General features: G+C 38.6%; 1 protein-coding gene across 5 annotated transcripts; it reads right to left on the bottom strand.

Annotated features, from left to right (window-relative positions):
- Positions 1-737: 737 nt before the first annotated feature.
- Positions 738-14,212, bottom strand: LOC104888309 (common plant regulatory factor 1). 5 transcript variants are annotated; one of them, XM_010673241.4, is made up of 13 exons: positions 13,902-14,212; positions 12,032-12,123; positions 5,151-5,239; positions 4,879-4,923; positions 4,645-4,740; positions 4,480-4,554; positions 3,932-4,101; positions 3,129-3,183; positions 3,008-3,050; positions 2,624-2,787; positions 1,814-1,891; positions 1,610-1,735; positions 738-1,177 (listed from the first exon to the last, which is right to left on the bottom strand). In XM_010673241.4, exons 3-13 carry the CDS (start codon positions 5,208-5,210, stop codon positions 1,043-1,045), a joined length of 1,047 nt encoding a protein of 348 aa, XP_010671543.2. In that variant the 5' UTR covers positions 5,211-5,239; positions 12,032-12,123; positions 13,902-14,212; the 3' UTR covers positions 738-1,042. The 5 variants fall into 5 exon arrangements, with proteins under 5 accessions (XP_010671543.2, XP_010671541.2, XP_010671542.2 ...); XM_010673239.4 differs by having other exon boundaries at positions 11,981-12,123; XM_010673240.4 differs by lacking the exon at positions 12,032-12,123.
- Positions 14,213-14,971: the final 759 nt, after the last annotated feature.

Consider the following 14,971-nt stretch of genomic DNA (forward strand, 5'->3'; position numbering starts at 1 on the left):
CTTCAAGAATATAATTTCCATAACTTAAACTAATTTATATTTAAATATATACGATAACTAAAACGCCAAAATAAAAAGATCAATCGAATTTGAATTCTATATTTTTAGTAGAGTCATGTATGAGTCCGATCCAATATAATTTGAGTGTGACGTTAACAAATATTTTAAGAAAGAGAGAGACAAGGTGAAAAACCGCTATTCTTTTTTAAAAAAAGCCAACTACAAAGACAAAAGTTCAAATAATTTAAGGCAGAATGGAGGAATCCACATACTTTTTTTTTTTAAGAAAAACTTTTAAGGATATCGTAAGAAGTTCAAGAGTAAAAATATATTTATTTGTGTCACGTTATAAACAGGGGAAGCAAAGGAGACATAGCCTTATACCACATATGATCTTATGAAATTCAGACCTTCCAAGTAAAAGAGATCAGACTCATCAGAGCCTTAACAAACCAAGACAATACCTGCACAAATCACAATGTATCCTTCACTTGCAAATTCGACAAACCTTGCATAAGCCATAACATAAAGCTTGGATTATGCACTAGAGTGCACGATGCTCATTGTGCACCCGAGAGAACATACATTTCATATAAAAGAATGTGAAAATCATTTCAACATGTTCCTATTTGCGGCCATAACATTACAGATCAATAATGTCTCCTCAGTTACTATACAATATCAGAACTCAAAGCAATTCACGCAATCAGCGGTAAGTATCTGAAAACGGGGGAAGATGGAAGAAAACATCATTTAGATTATAGATACACATACAAAATGACAATTCGATAGCATACAAAATTACAAATTAACTTACATCTAAGAGAGCAAACAATATACAAATATGTACACTCTAAGAACTAAGAAATCTGTTTTAGTACAAACTATTTCAGTGGCAACTGTTAGCCATAATTTAAGGTCAAAATTCATGGGACACACAGAGCAAAATGTTCTCTTCATCAGCACCTATCTGTGAGGTCTCTGCCAAAAAAAAAACCCGAGTTGTCTAAGATCTCCACGGATTCTCATTTTCTTCGCCTTGCTAGTGGACTCCATTCGAGACTGCGTTGCTTAATCTAGATAGCAAGTTCTCGGTATTGATATGAGACATCTTTTGATGTTCTGTCCTATCAGAACCCATTTCATTTCCTTGTCCTTGCATATTTTTCAACTTGTCCTACATCAAATTTAACCCCACAACTAAGTCATAAAAAAGGTCACTTGTCACATAATATTGATATTTACCTAGTTTTTTAAGTTAAGACGGAGATCCTTTGCAAGTGGTTTGGGGGGGGGGGGATTTGAGGATCCCACTTTGCAAGGGGAAAGAATCGAACCCCTGGTGATAGGAGGACCTCCAACCAACTAGGCAAGCCTTATTCTTATTGAGATTTACTTTACCTCGTTGGTACTCAAATAATGCGTATATATATATATGTATATGTTGTCTAAAAATTTACTTTTAACTTGAGGTTGGGGGTTACCTTGACCCCACTACTTTCTTGGACAAAGATCCACTACTGGATGTCTAGATACATGGTGAAAATTGTCTAATAAGAGTTACAGATAAGAAGAGGCAACAAAGGATGACGAGGAATTGGGAATTTACCATTATTGCAGCATTTTCTGATCTCAGCTTCTCTGAATCTGCCTCTAACTTGTTAATTTCAGATTGAAGGGCCATATTCTCAACATTCAACGATTCAACTTGTTTACCAAGCTCTTCCATTTCAACCTGTAAGAAGAAAAGTAGAGACATGAGTTAGAAGAGAAAGATGTATATATCAGAAACTTATTTGCTCATTTTTTTCACCTGCTTCCTCAATCTCGATCTTCTGGCAGATTCTCGATTGGATTGTTTTCTCTTTTCCCGCTTTAGCTCTCTTTCATCCTGAGAACATATTAGCACCAGTGTCAATAACTCGTGGAGAGTTCATTGGACTACTCTTATCAACTGACTTCCACTGGTACTATCTCAAAAATAACAGCCGCAGACTGCAGTATGTAATTAAGCCACATGAGTCACAACAGCAAAAATACTCCCAAGTCCTAAACCTTATATCCCAGATTGCAAAAATACTCCATTCCAAAATTAGCTCCGCTACTAATTTAAAATCTCCCAAAAAGAGTTAAATTTAAAATCTCCCGAAAAGAGTTACTTGTTGTATACGCAAACCTCTAGTATTAAGGACGTTATAAGGATAAGACAACCATGAAATACCGATATGTATAACCCAATGAATGGTAATTTCCACCCAAAAGCAAAAGGTGGAAGTGAGCAAAAGGTGGAAGTGTGTTTGGCACAGAAAGTGGACGTTAATTTCGGAAACAGTAGAATATCTTCAGAATGCTTATCGATTTGAAAACATGCATGGGTATGCCTCTCGTGTGTACCTCGATTAGAAATACATATTTTAATACTAAGGATCCTCTTTTTTTTACTTCGACAAACATATCATATCTCGAGCCACACACCTCGAGTTTCAATGAGCATATCTGCACCTCTTATCAGTACTATGCTCCTCACTCCCCATATGAACACTATCTGAGTAAAAATATATACCAACTCAGAACCTCACATAAAGCCATGAAGAAATGTTGAAACATAGTGGCAGTCCAGGACCTGTAAGCCGACTCCAGAAGGCCTGGGTGCACAAGGTGCAGCAGCATTTACTGCATTTACATCAAGTCTTGCACTGGGGCAATGATTCATCTCCGGTGTCAAAGGTTTTACAGAAGCAATTGGGATGCCTGGAACTACATCATTCATCTGCGTATTACACGTGCCTTAGCACATGCAGATCACCAGTTAAACTAATCAGCAACAGAAATAAGTGACTAAGGCACAAGAAACTCACTACATAAGAACAAAATGCATGCGCAGAGCATCTTATATTTCCCACAGTGATACGAGATGTTCCAAATTGAGCTCGAGCCCTTAAATTCCCGACAATTGACAAAAGTTAGTGAACAATAGACCAGAAAATAGGTTAGAGTGCACTTGTACCTGTGTCCAACACCCCATCACAACTTCTACTATTATAGTCCTCCTGAAAAAGAAATCAAATATCAATTAGAGGCTACAAATATGAACTCAAGAATCCTACTAAGAGATAATGAACCCTCACTCTTGCTGTACTGTCATCACTTCTATCGCAAGAACCTTCAGTTCCACAGTCCGTGCTGTGCAAAAGCATGATAAAAAACAGCATTAAGCCATTAACTTGTTATTCAGATGAAATAATAAGACGGTCACGAAGGACTTGGACAGTAAATCCAGACAGTACTTTAACATATCGACCACCAGTCCACAGTAAAAAGTATGAAATCAAAGATATCATAGCTTCTCTCAATCCTTGACAAACAAACTTGATGTTGTCCAAAAAAAAAAAACTCCAATAGCAGGCAGTACCACAAGTAGACACACCAAGCCAATCAAGTGTCAACCAACGTAATAGTCTATGTTTAAAGAGATTATATGGAGTCATGCAAATCGTACACATAAAGAAATCTCAACTATATATATAGTTGTGCATCAATCATAATGTATCGGTTGATCATCGCACAATGTTCAGTTAAATTACTCATATACTGAACTAGCTAGCTAAGAAGCTTCCTGTTTACAAGAGCTTAATATCATTTTCATCGAACATATGGAAAAGTGTGATGAATCATACTTCAAATTGAGGGACAATTATGAGAACTGCCTTTTATTCAAGTACCTTATATGTCCACAAATTCAAGTTACAATTTGATGACCTATGAAACAACTACATGAAATTACACTTTCCTTCCCATCACAGTAATTATTTTACTATAGGGGGAAAAGGATTTTTTACTTAAACATGTGCATCTCAATTCTCAACCAAGCAAGAACTGTTCGATATTACTCAGGTTAATTGCATCATAAGCAAAAGACAAAAGGACAAACCTCTGTGACTGACCACGAACACCTCCATCTCCAGCACTCTCAGCATTGGCATTGCCGTTGCCTGATGCTGCACGAACACCGGATTTTCTATTCATCTTTCCAGAACCACTATCTTTTCCAGATGATTTTCCTGGAGTTTCTAAACTTAAAGGAGTCGTAGCCTGCATACACTAGAATACAGTAGCATCATCCATATGGCTTTCTGAAGAAACATATCAAGTACTTGACTGCTCCGAATCAGCAAACATATGGATGTGGCTCAATAATATCAATATGAATGGTTTGAGCAAGAATTATCCATAAATATAAGAAATGTGTGAATTTAATGTGCATAATAAGTAGTTTTTTAGCCAAAGAGTAGATGGTCTTCTCTTTAGATTTACACACGTATCCGAAGATTAGGAACATACAAAAAGAAAGGATCTTTTAATAAAAAAAACAGATTGTCCATTTAACTCCGAATAGAGATTTATGTAATCAATTAGGGTCCATTATCTAGTGATAGAAGTGTTCAGGGGAGTGAGCAAGAGAAGATGAGGCAAACTTACCATAGGAACAGAAGGGCCATATAGTCCTCCATGTGAATACATTGCCGCATAAGGAGATCCATAAGGTGCCATCATCTGCCCAAAGACAACAACAAAGAAATAAGTGACAGAACATTAAGCAAATTTTATTTTTATTGATTTCGGAGAAGGGAGAAAGGATGCAACCTGTGGTGGAGCCCACATATATGGATGAGCGGCATGTCCAGAAGCAACAGCTTGATTCAAGTAAGGTGGTGACAAAGCTCCTGGTCCGTAATATGTCTACAACCGCCAAGCATCATCAACTCAGTATAGCTACTAGAACTTTCCCCAGCAAAACTCTAATGCTCAACATGATTGTCGATAATGAAAAAGATAAACAGGCCTATAGAAATAGTAGTAAACCATGCAAAACATAACCTGAACAGTTGCCCAATCAGGATATACATGGACGCTGCTCTGCTCCTGTATATTCAAACAAAATAAGTAGATGAAGGTTAAAAAATAACATTGATTTTAAACTGAATGTGCAGACAGTAAAACCTACTTGTTACAACACAGACACACAGTACATAGTATATACAACTGCGAGGCAACAAAAAGATTCACTCTTCCACCAAAACTATATGTAGTGCAAAACCGAGTATGATCATCACTAACAAATTACTCTCAAGCAAGACTCTATAACTCACCCGAGGTGGCGAAACTGTTTTATTGGATTTTGTAGGTTTCTCCCCTTCACTGTTGCCCATGACGTGTCACCGGCTTCAGTTTCAGAACCCTGAAACATTATTTCAGAAATATGAGAATACCATTTCTAGGCCAATAATAACCCATCAAGTGGGATCTGGCACAAAAAATTGTTGTACAATAATTCAAGCATCCAATATTTCTGCAAAAAATTAAAATGAGATTTACATGGAATACGCAATGTTCCTTTGATAGTGTTGCAACGGAAGCGATTATCAAAGCAATAAACTCAAGAAAAACGAATAAAGAACACACAAGATTTAACGAGGTTCACTATCAATGTGATAGCTACGTCCTCAAGGCAGGGGAAAAGATTGTTTCACTATGAACGAGACGATTACAAATACAATAGGCAAGATTCAATTGAAAGGATTTCAAATTGAATCTCAAAGACTCTCTAATCTTCTCTATTGTGTTTTCTCTAATCTCTCTCTCTAACTTTTTGTGGTAAAAAGCCCTAAAATATGAAATAACATATTTATATGAAGTCTAAAATACAAGTCGTAAGTCGTAGAGAAAACCGGGCAAAAACGCGCTCCGCGATAAAACGCCCAGCTCGCGACTCGCGAGCTAGGTCGCGACTCGCGAGCTAGGTCGCGACTCGCGATGGGGTCGCGATCTGTGTCTCGACTCGCGACGAGCAATCTGCCTCGCTGCTCAAAATCACCCCGTCGCACCTCGCGAAGCTGGTCGCGACTCGCGACCAAGCTGTTCTTCTTCGCAGCAAGTCACATTTCACAAATCTCCACCTTGACTTGCATCTACCACACAACTCCACCTCGAAACAATCAACCAAGCATGTATCTCTCCAACAGTACTCGAGATACTCTTTTCCCCTCCTGCAATTGCATCTTTAACCCGATGCCGGGCTTGCCCACTTTATCCCGGGGCCGGGATTGCCTCCACCTTGAGGCACAACCTCTCACAAGGTCATATGTGACTATCAACGTTCAACAAGTCCAAGCAATGTTTGAACTTGCGAACTGGAACTGGCTTGGTGAACATATCAGCTGGGTTGTCTGCAGTCCCAACTTTCTTCACCACTATCCTCTTCTCACTTCTCAGAAAATGGTACCTTACATCAATGTGTTTAGTTCTATCATGGTGCACCTGATCCTTGGCAAGACAAATAGCACTCAAGCTATCACAATACACAGTAGCACGATCATGGTGTAGACCCAGATCACTAACCAAACCACGTAACCATATACCTCCTTTGCTGCAGCAGTCAAAGCCATGTACTCAGCCTCCGTAGTAGACAAAGTCACTGAAGACTGCAAAGTAGCCTTCCAACTAACCACAGAACCTCCTAGAGTGTATACATACCCGTCATCGATCTTCTAGTGTCTATATCACCTGCATAGTCCGAATCAGAATATCCGGTCACCAAACACTCAGTATCATTCCCATAAATGAGACCCACATCTGCCGTTCCTCTCAAGTAGCGGAAAATCCGCTTCACTGCCTGCCAGTGTTCCTTCCCTGGTTGAGTCATAAACCTGCTCACAACACTAACAGCATGTGCTAAATCTGGCCTAGTGCAAACCATAGCATACATCAGACTACCAACTGCACTAGCATACGGAACCTTAGACATATACTCCTTTTCCTCATCAGATTGAGGAGAAAGCACAACAGAAAGACGAGCATTTGCAGCAGCAGGAGTATCAATAGATTTCGCAGTACTCATACCAAACCTGTCAAGTACCTTCAAGATATAACTTTTCTGAGAAAGGAAAAGTTTCTTCCGTCCATGATCCCTATAGATCTCCATGCCAAGAATCTTCTTTGCTGCTCCCAAATCTTTCATGTCAAACTCGGAACTCAGAAGCTTCTTCAACTTCAACACGTCTGACTTCTTCTTTGCTGCAATAAGCATGTCATCAACATATAATAAAAGTAAATATATGAACCGTCCTCCACCTTGCTATGATAAACACAACAATCATATGGACTCCTGTCAAAACCATGCTCAACCATGAAGCTGTCAAACCTCTTGTACCACTGTCTGGTGACTGCTTAAGTCCATACAAGGACTTCTTCAGACTGCAAGCAAACTTCTCTTTTCCTGGAACAACGAACCCCTCTGGTTGACTCATCAGAATATCCTCCTCCAACTCCCCATGTAGGAAAGCTGTTTTCACATCTAACTGCTCAAGTTCCAGATCAAAATGTGCTACCATTGCTAATAACACTCTAATAGAAGTATGACGAACCACTGGCGAGAAAATCTCATTGTAGTCGACCCCTTCCCTCTGACTGAACCCTTTTGCAACTAGCCTGGCTTTATATCTGACACTTTCACCCTCTGAAGTTCCCTCTTTCCTCTTGAAAACCCACTTGCAACCAACCACCTTACGACCCTGTGGTATCCTCACGAGTTCCCATGTCTGGTTCTTGTGAAGAGACTCCATCTCCTCACTCATAGCAACTAACCACTTAGCTGATTCGTTACTAGAAACTGCTTCCTGTAGGACATTGGCTCAGGTGACTCAATATCTTCAGCTACATGTAATGCATAACCAATCATCTCCTCTACACAGCAGTTTCGGCCAGGAACATTCCTGCCCTCTATCTTTCAATCAGTCTCTGCGTCTTCTTCCTAGGTCGTTTCTGACCTTCAACACAGTTTCCTCATGATCAGACTCAACATCAGCTGTTTCATCAACAACAGCTACATCCCTCTGACTAGTCTCCACAATGGGAGAACTCACTGGAGCCTCATTATCCTTCCCCTGAGTTCGAACCTGTGGAGTAGGGTCTGGAGCAACTACTTGCTCAGATCCTTCATCTGTGCTCTCATCAGTATCACCTGCAGGTTTGTTAGCAGATAAAAACATAGTGTTTTCATCAAAAGTAACAAATCTACTAAGTATAACACGCCCTTTTGATGGGGACCAAATCCTGTAACCCTTCACACCATCTCCATACCCCAAAAAACAACCCTTCTTAGCCCTTGGTTCAAGTTTACCCTCATTCACATGATAATAGACCATACAACCAAAAACACGCAAACCAGAATACTCAGCACTTCTCCCAGACCATACCTCATAAGGTACCTTGCAGTCAATACCTGTATGAGGACCACGGTTTATCAGATAACATGCCGTTTTCACGGCTTCACTCCAGTACTTCCTAGTCAACCCTGCATTAGAAAGCATGCATCGAACTCTCTCTAGCAAAGTCTGGTTCATGCGCTCTGCAACACCATTCTGCTGTGGTGTTTTCCTGACAGTGCGATGTCTCACTATCCCTGCGTCCCTGCAAAGCTCATTGAACTCATCATTAACAAATTCTAAACCATTATCCGTACGTAGCCTCTTACCTTTCTTTCCTGTCTGATTTTCCACTAAGACTTTCCATTGCTCAAAAGTCTTAAAAGCCTCTCCCTTATGCTTTAAACAATAAAGCCAACAATACCTGGAGAAATCATCAATAAAAGTCACAAAATAACTGAATCCTCCTATACCTTCTACCCGAGCAGGCCCCCAGCAATCTGAGTGAATATAATCCAGCGTCGCCTTAGTTATGTGCAGCCCCTTCCCAAACTTAGTCCTGTGTTGCTTACCCAACACACAATGCTCACAAAACTCAAGGTTCTTCACCTTGTGGCTACAAAGAAGGTTCATCTTGGATAATATCTGCATCCCTCGCTCACCCATATGCCCAAGTCGTCTATGCCACAACTTAGTCATCTCCTCAGAACTTGTAGATGCAAATTAGCAGAACCAGTCAGAGTAGTACCTTGTAACACATACAGAGTACCCAACTTAGTGCTCTTAAGCACCAACTTCGAACCTTTCCACACACATAGTTCCCCATCCGAGCCAGAAAAAGTAAACCTCCTTCATCTAAGACACCCAGAGAATTAGATTTTTTCTTAAACTGTGGAACATGTCTAACATTCATCAAAGTACGAATCTCACCCCCCAAAGTCCTTATCTTGATGGAACCCCTCCCTACAACCTTACAAGCAGCATCATTACCCATAGTAACATTACCACCATCACAGGACTCATAAGAAGTAAACCAATCACGATTTGGACCAATGTTATCAGGATCGGGATCCTACTTTGGATCGTAGGGGTTGGTAGAATCGAATCGGTGGGATCGAATCGTAGGATCGTAAGATCCTACGATTCGGTGAAATAGAGATAATTATACTAAAATATGGTGAGAACATCATTTAAAAATTTACACATAGTAATAAGAACTTTTAATTATCAAATGATGATAGTTGTTCAATAGTATAAGATTGAATCATGCCACCAAAATCTAATATGAGAAATATAATATGTGAAATTACTTTATGATTTTTATACGGTAGGATCGGATCGTAGAGTCGTAGGATCGTAGAATCGTGTTAAGATCCTACCATGTGATTTTTTTTGGTTGGGCAGGATCGAAAGATCCTACAAAATTAAGATCCTACGTAGGATCGGGATCGATGAGGTCCTCCAGGATCGTAAAATCGTAGAATCGTAAGATCTGGATCGGGATTTTAACAACAATGATTTGGACACATATGGTAAAAACACCCCGAATCTAAAATCCAACGATCAGACGGACTAGGCATATCAATAGCAGCTAATGCTAGGTCCTCTTCGGAGTCATATTTCGTATCCTGTTGTGCAATGTTAGCATTGGAAGCTTTAGGATTCTTGGGACATTTATTCTTCCAATGGCCAGGTTCTTTGCAATAGTGACAGACATTCCTAGGATTGGTCTCTTTACCCTTAGAATTTTCTTCTTCTTAGGACCCTTCCCCTTAGCCGAGTTCACCACCAACCCAGCCCCTGAATCTCCACCACTCTCAGTCGTGCCGCCTTATGGCGCAACTCCCTAGTAAAAAGTGCTGACTTCACCTCCTCTAGGGTCACAGTCTCTCTCCCAACAACAAATGACCAACAAAGTTCTCATATGAGTGTGAAGTGAAACAAGCAAAATCAAAACAGCATCTTCTCACAATCTTAACATCTATATTACGCAAATCAAGTAAAATAGTATTAAGTTGATCTAAATGATCTCTTAGAGACGTACCTCCTTGCATACGCAAGGCAAACAGTCGTTGCTTCAAAAGCAACTTGTTGGTGAGTGACTTCGTCATGTAGAGACTCTCCAACTTCGCCCACAGACCTGCCGCAGTGATTTCATCAGCAACCTCTGTGATCACATCGTCTGCCAAGCACAGCAAAATCGTGGGTGAGCCTTCTCCTCCATCGCCTCCAATTCGGCCTCACTAGGGCCTCCAGCCGCTCCACTCTTGTCACTCTTGACAAGAGGTTTCCAGATGCCTTGTTGCTTCAGCAAAGCACGCATCTTTATCTGCCATAGCCCAAAACTGTTCCTCCCCATAAACTTATCAATCTTTGAGTTCATCGTATTCATCTTCCCAAAACCCTAATGTTGATTTTAATCTCAAGCTCTAGATACCAAGTTTGTTGCAACGGAAGCGATTATCAAAGCAATAAACTCAAGAAAAACGAATAAAGAACACACAAGATTTAACGAGGTTCACTATCAATGTGATAGCTACGTCCTCAAGGCAGGCGAAAAGATTGTTTCACTATGAACGAGACGATTACAAATACAATAGGCAAGATTCAATTGAAAGGATTTCAAATTGAATCTCAAAGACTCTCTCTAATCTTCTCTATTGTGTTTTCTCTAATCTCTCTCTCTAACTTTTGTGGTAAAAAGCCCTAAAATATGAAATAACATATTTATATGAAGTCTAAAATACAAGTCGTAAGTCGTAGAGAAAACCGGGCAAAAACGCGCTCCGCGATAAAACGCCCAGCTCGCGACTCGCGAGCTAGGTCGCGACTCGCGATGGGGTCGCGATGGGGTCGCGATCTGTGTCTCGACTCGCGACGAGCAATCTGCCTCGCTGCTCAAAATCACCCCGTCGCACCTCGCGAAGCTGGTCGCGACTCGCGACCAAGCTGTTCTTCTTCGCAGCAAGTCACATTTCACAGATAGATTAGGGGATAACCTAGAGAGTAGTGCATGGAGAAAAGAAGAGGCACATATTGCTCCATAGGGAGAAAAATATGAATCAACATAATCACTTCCACCGTCTTCTAAAACACATTTTTTTAAAAATGGTTTACCATTCTTCTTAATTGCATTAGAAAAATGAATCCAACCATCAAATCCCATTTTACTGTTGGATATGTACATTAACATCAAAATCAACATTAACACTCCACCTATGAAGGATAAGGGGGGTGGGATGCAATCACAGAGCATTTTCAAGTAGACCCTTGATCAAACATACAGACATCTAATCCCTCCGTTTCAAATTATAAGGCATGTAAACCACTTATACGCATATTAAGAATTTAGTTACTTTTGCATAGGTAATAAGAATTGACATTAAATATTGTATTGATAATAGAAAATAACCTATAATCTTATCTTGATAATATAAAGTTGCGTTTAATTTTACATTGGTAATGTAAAGTGCCTTATATTTTGAAACAAATTTTTTTAGCTAAAATGCCTTATAATATGAAACAGAGGGAGTATCACTTTACAATTAATGACAGCTTTAAGCACCATTTCGAATACGTCCATTACACCCAAACACCATAGAATTGTGAATCGATTCCTCCATTGGAAATACAGCGGAAGAATTAAATAACATGGAAAAAGATAGCTCGAAGTTGCAATAACAATGAATAAACGTTAGTTTTCGGCTTTCAACTAACTCAACACAACAAGTCATCCCCCTGATCAAGTCAAACCCAAAAAGGAACAAGGTAATCACCGACAGCAATCCTAATTGCTTCATTCCGCATTTCACTTTCACCAAACTCACTTTAGAAATACTAATCCCTCTGTCCCCAAAGGTTCATCCATTTGTTTGTTTCCACAGTCAAACTTCACAAACTTCGACCATAACTTCCCCACCTATATACAATAGAAAATCATAAGAAATCGTGTCAAATACATTCAGACCCTCAAATTATGAAGTTTGATTTTTATTTTCATCAATTCGTAATTGACGATATAAATTATGTAATGTGTGTAGTATAGAAGACATTTAAGCACATGAAGTACTATATTTCACAACTTTCTTTCATAGTTATACGCACTCCAATCATTGTCACTTCTTAGATCCATGCATTTTGCACATCTAATGAGTAGACTCTTACAAGCTAACAGCCCAATTTCCCAAGTTATTGTTCTTAATCAACCAATTTCGATATAAATACGATGCTGTGAGCCAAAGCACACTGGCTATATATATATATATATATATATATATATATATTATATATATATATATATATAATAATATTATATTATATATATATATATATATAAGTCTTCATACGCTAATGAAAAGGTGCTTCCAACAGCCTTTTTATCCTTTTCTTGTAAATTTCCAGCAATGATGTTACTAGTAGAGGAACTATATAATACAACAACTATTCGATAACATGTAATCATTGCACCAAATTTTCATGGGAAGCAACAAAAGTTTTCCATAGCAATAAGCTATCTTTCCCATTTAACTTTTTAATTTCTTGGACAAATACAGAGTTTTTCTAAAAAATTATCTTAAAAGGGAGTTTGGCATGAGGGATAGAGATTATCAGGATGAGAGTAGGATAAGGATAGGAAATTGATGGGTGGAATAATATATAAAACATAAACTTTTTAGGTTGGAGATTAGATTGAGACAAGCTACAAAGTAACCAAAGTACTCCCTTCTTCCTTTTCATTAAAGGTGTAATAGTATTTTCTTCACTTTTCTTATCTCTCCCTCTTATACCACCCCCTTCATTTTGGCTCCTAGGTATTATTTTGGTGGTAAGTCAGGTTCTTTGTCTCCTAGGTACTCTCTCCATTTCCGAAAGTTCTTTCTACTTTGACCATTTTTCTCTTGCAAAAGATTCCAAAAAGGAACAATAAACGAAAACAGATGGAGTTTTTTGGTGGTAAGAAGGGTTTCTATGCCTATCCTTATTATCCCTTGCAGTATTACTCCGACTATTTACCTCAAAAACAGGTGGTTGTGTCATGTCCGACACGACACTTTACTTGCATACTCCATTTTAAACTAAAAACTTGACTTTTTTCTACAAAATAACCGACTCGGACACTTGAACACAGAACACCCGTGTCTGAGTAGACACTGCCTGAGTAACATCGCTCCCTAGTCCCTTCTATCCTCATCCCTTTAAACAAACACAGAAACACTACATATTTATAATCCCTCCCCTCTTCCTCTTGTCCCTATCCCTCCTTCCTTATCTCTCTAGACAAACACCCCCCAATGGTCGTTTGGTTGAACACAAGTAGTAACTTCCTACAAAAAATTAATGCTAGTGATTTACAGGAAAGAAATTGTTTGTTCGAGTACATGGAACTAGTTAAGTTAATTTCTCCACACAAGGTATCTTTATGTCCACCAAACAACTCAAGACAGTCAAGAGTATACCACTTTCCATGCCTTTCATGTCAGCCAAACAAATCCCTAGTGTTTAAATACAACAAAAGACAAAATTTAAGCAGGAATTAGCTCAATAATAAGGCAGAAACCCATATTGCACACAGATTACCATGCCTCAATCTTTTTTGTCAACTTTTGGAGTGATCAAAATATGGCTATATCAATATATGAAAAATATTTTTATCAAAAAAAAAAAAAAAAAGACTCAAAGATTAAGTTATTAACATACCTTAAAACAACAATAATCCTCCAAATTCACCTGAGTGCAAAAGAATCAGTAAAAAACTAAAAGTTCTTCCCTTTTCATTATTTCTGGGTCCCAGAAACAGAAACACAACACAAAGACACAATCTTTACCCTCTAATTTATAGGAAAAACAATTTGGGTATAATTGTTTTTCAAGGTTAATCAATAGAATGTAGAAAAAGGAGGGAAATTTGTGTTTTTGTTTTTTTTACAAATAATTAATTTCTGGGGGATGCAGGCAAGAGGAAAAGCGAGAAAAGAGGGAAAATGAGAAGGTGAAAGAGCAAGAAGGTTGCCAGGCTATCATCCACGTCAAGTCTCTTACACGTGTTTAATTCTCCTATTTCTTGAATGTTCTAGTTACTTCCTTTGACCTTCTTCTCCACCTCACGTCTCTCCTTTTGAATACTCTTTCTTTCTCTCCCTTGTTTGCTTAGTGGCATTATTGAATAAAGTAATAAGGGTCTGTTCTCCCCAACTTATTTTCAGTTCAATTCAGTTCAGTTTAGCTCTGGACAATACTTTAACTTTCACATATCACTAATCATTTCAGTTTTATTCAATTCAACTGTTTTATGCCGAAGAGAACAGAAGAACAGGCCCTAAGTACTTCTTTCCCAATTTTCATATAGCTAAGAGGCCTAGAGGTATCTCAAGATGATTATAGATCGAGTCAGGTTTAAGTTTAACGTATAGATATAAGACTAATATTTCTTTCGTTTCATAATACTCGTTGCACTTTCCATTGTGGAATTTGCGGGAAGCTTCACATTACTTGCTACACTTTCTTTTTGGACAATAAACTCCCTCTATCTCTCTCCTCTTACATGGGTCCCTTTTCTTTTTACTCTCTACCTCTCTCTTCTTCAAAAAATATTTAGGACTCCGTGAATTGAGAAGTGTAGCGAATAATATAAAACAGAGGAAGTATATAAATAAACAATGTTTTTTTTTTATTAGGAGAGAAAACTAGCTAGGCTAGCCCTAGGAAAGGACCAGCCTAAAGCATCCTTACGGATTATAAATAAACAATGTGGTTTAACAAAATGAACT

Source organism: Beta vulgaris, chromosome 3 (genome assembly GCF_026745355.1).
Source record: "Beta vulgaris subsp. vulgaris cultivar EL10 chromosome 3, EL10.2, whole genome shotgun sequence".
In the NCBI taxonomy this organism is placed as follows: Eukaryota; Viridiplantae; Streptophyta; class Magnoliopsida; order Caryophyllales; family Amaranthaceae; genus Beta; species Beta vulgaris.

What these genes read in the sequence shown, in the direction of transcription:
- LOC104888309 (XM_010673240.4), bottom strand. Translation starts at nt 5,210, where the DNA reads ATGGGCAACAGTGAAGGGGAGAAACCTACAAAATCCAATAAAACAGTT. An exon ending in GTTCGTGGTCAGTCACAGAG is followed by an intron (nt 3,184 to 3,931) that starts GTTTGTCCTTTT and finishes GCTTTTGCACAG; the next exon opens with CACGGACTGTGGAACTGAAG. An exon ending in TGATGGGGTGTTGGACACAG is followed by an intron (nt 2,788 to 3,007) that starts GTACAAGTGCAC and finishes GCATGTGCTAAG; the next exon opens with GCACGTGTAATACGCAGATG.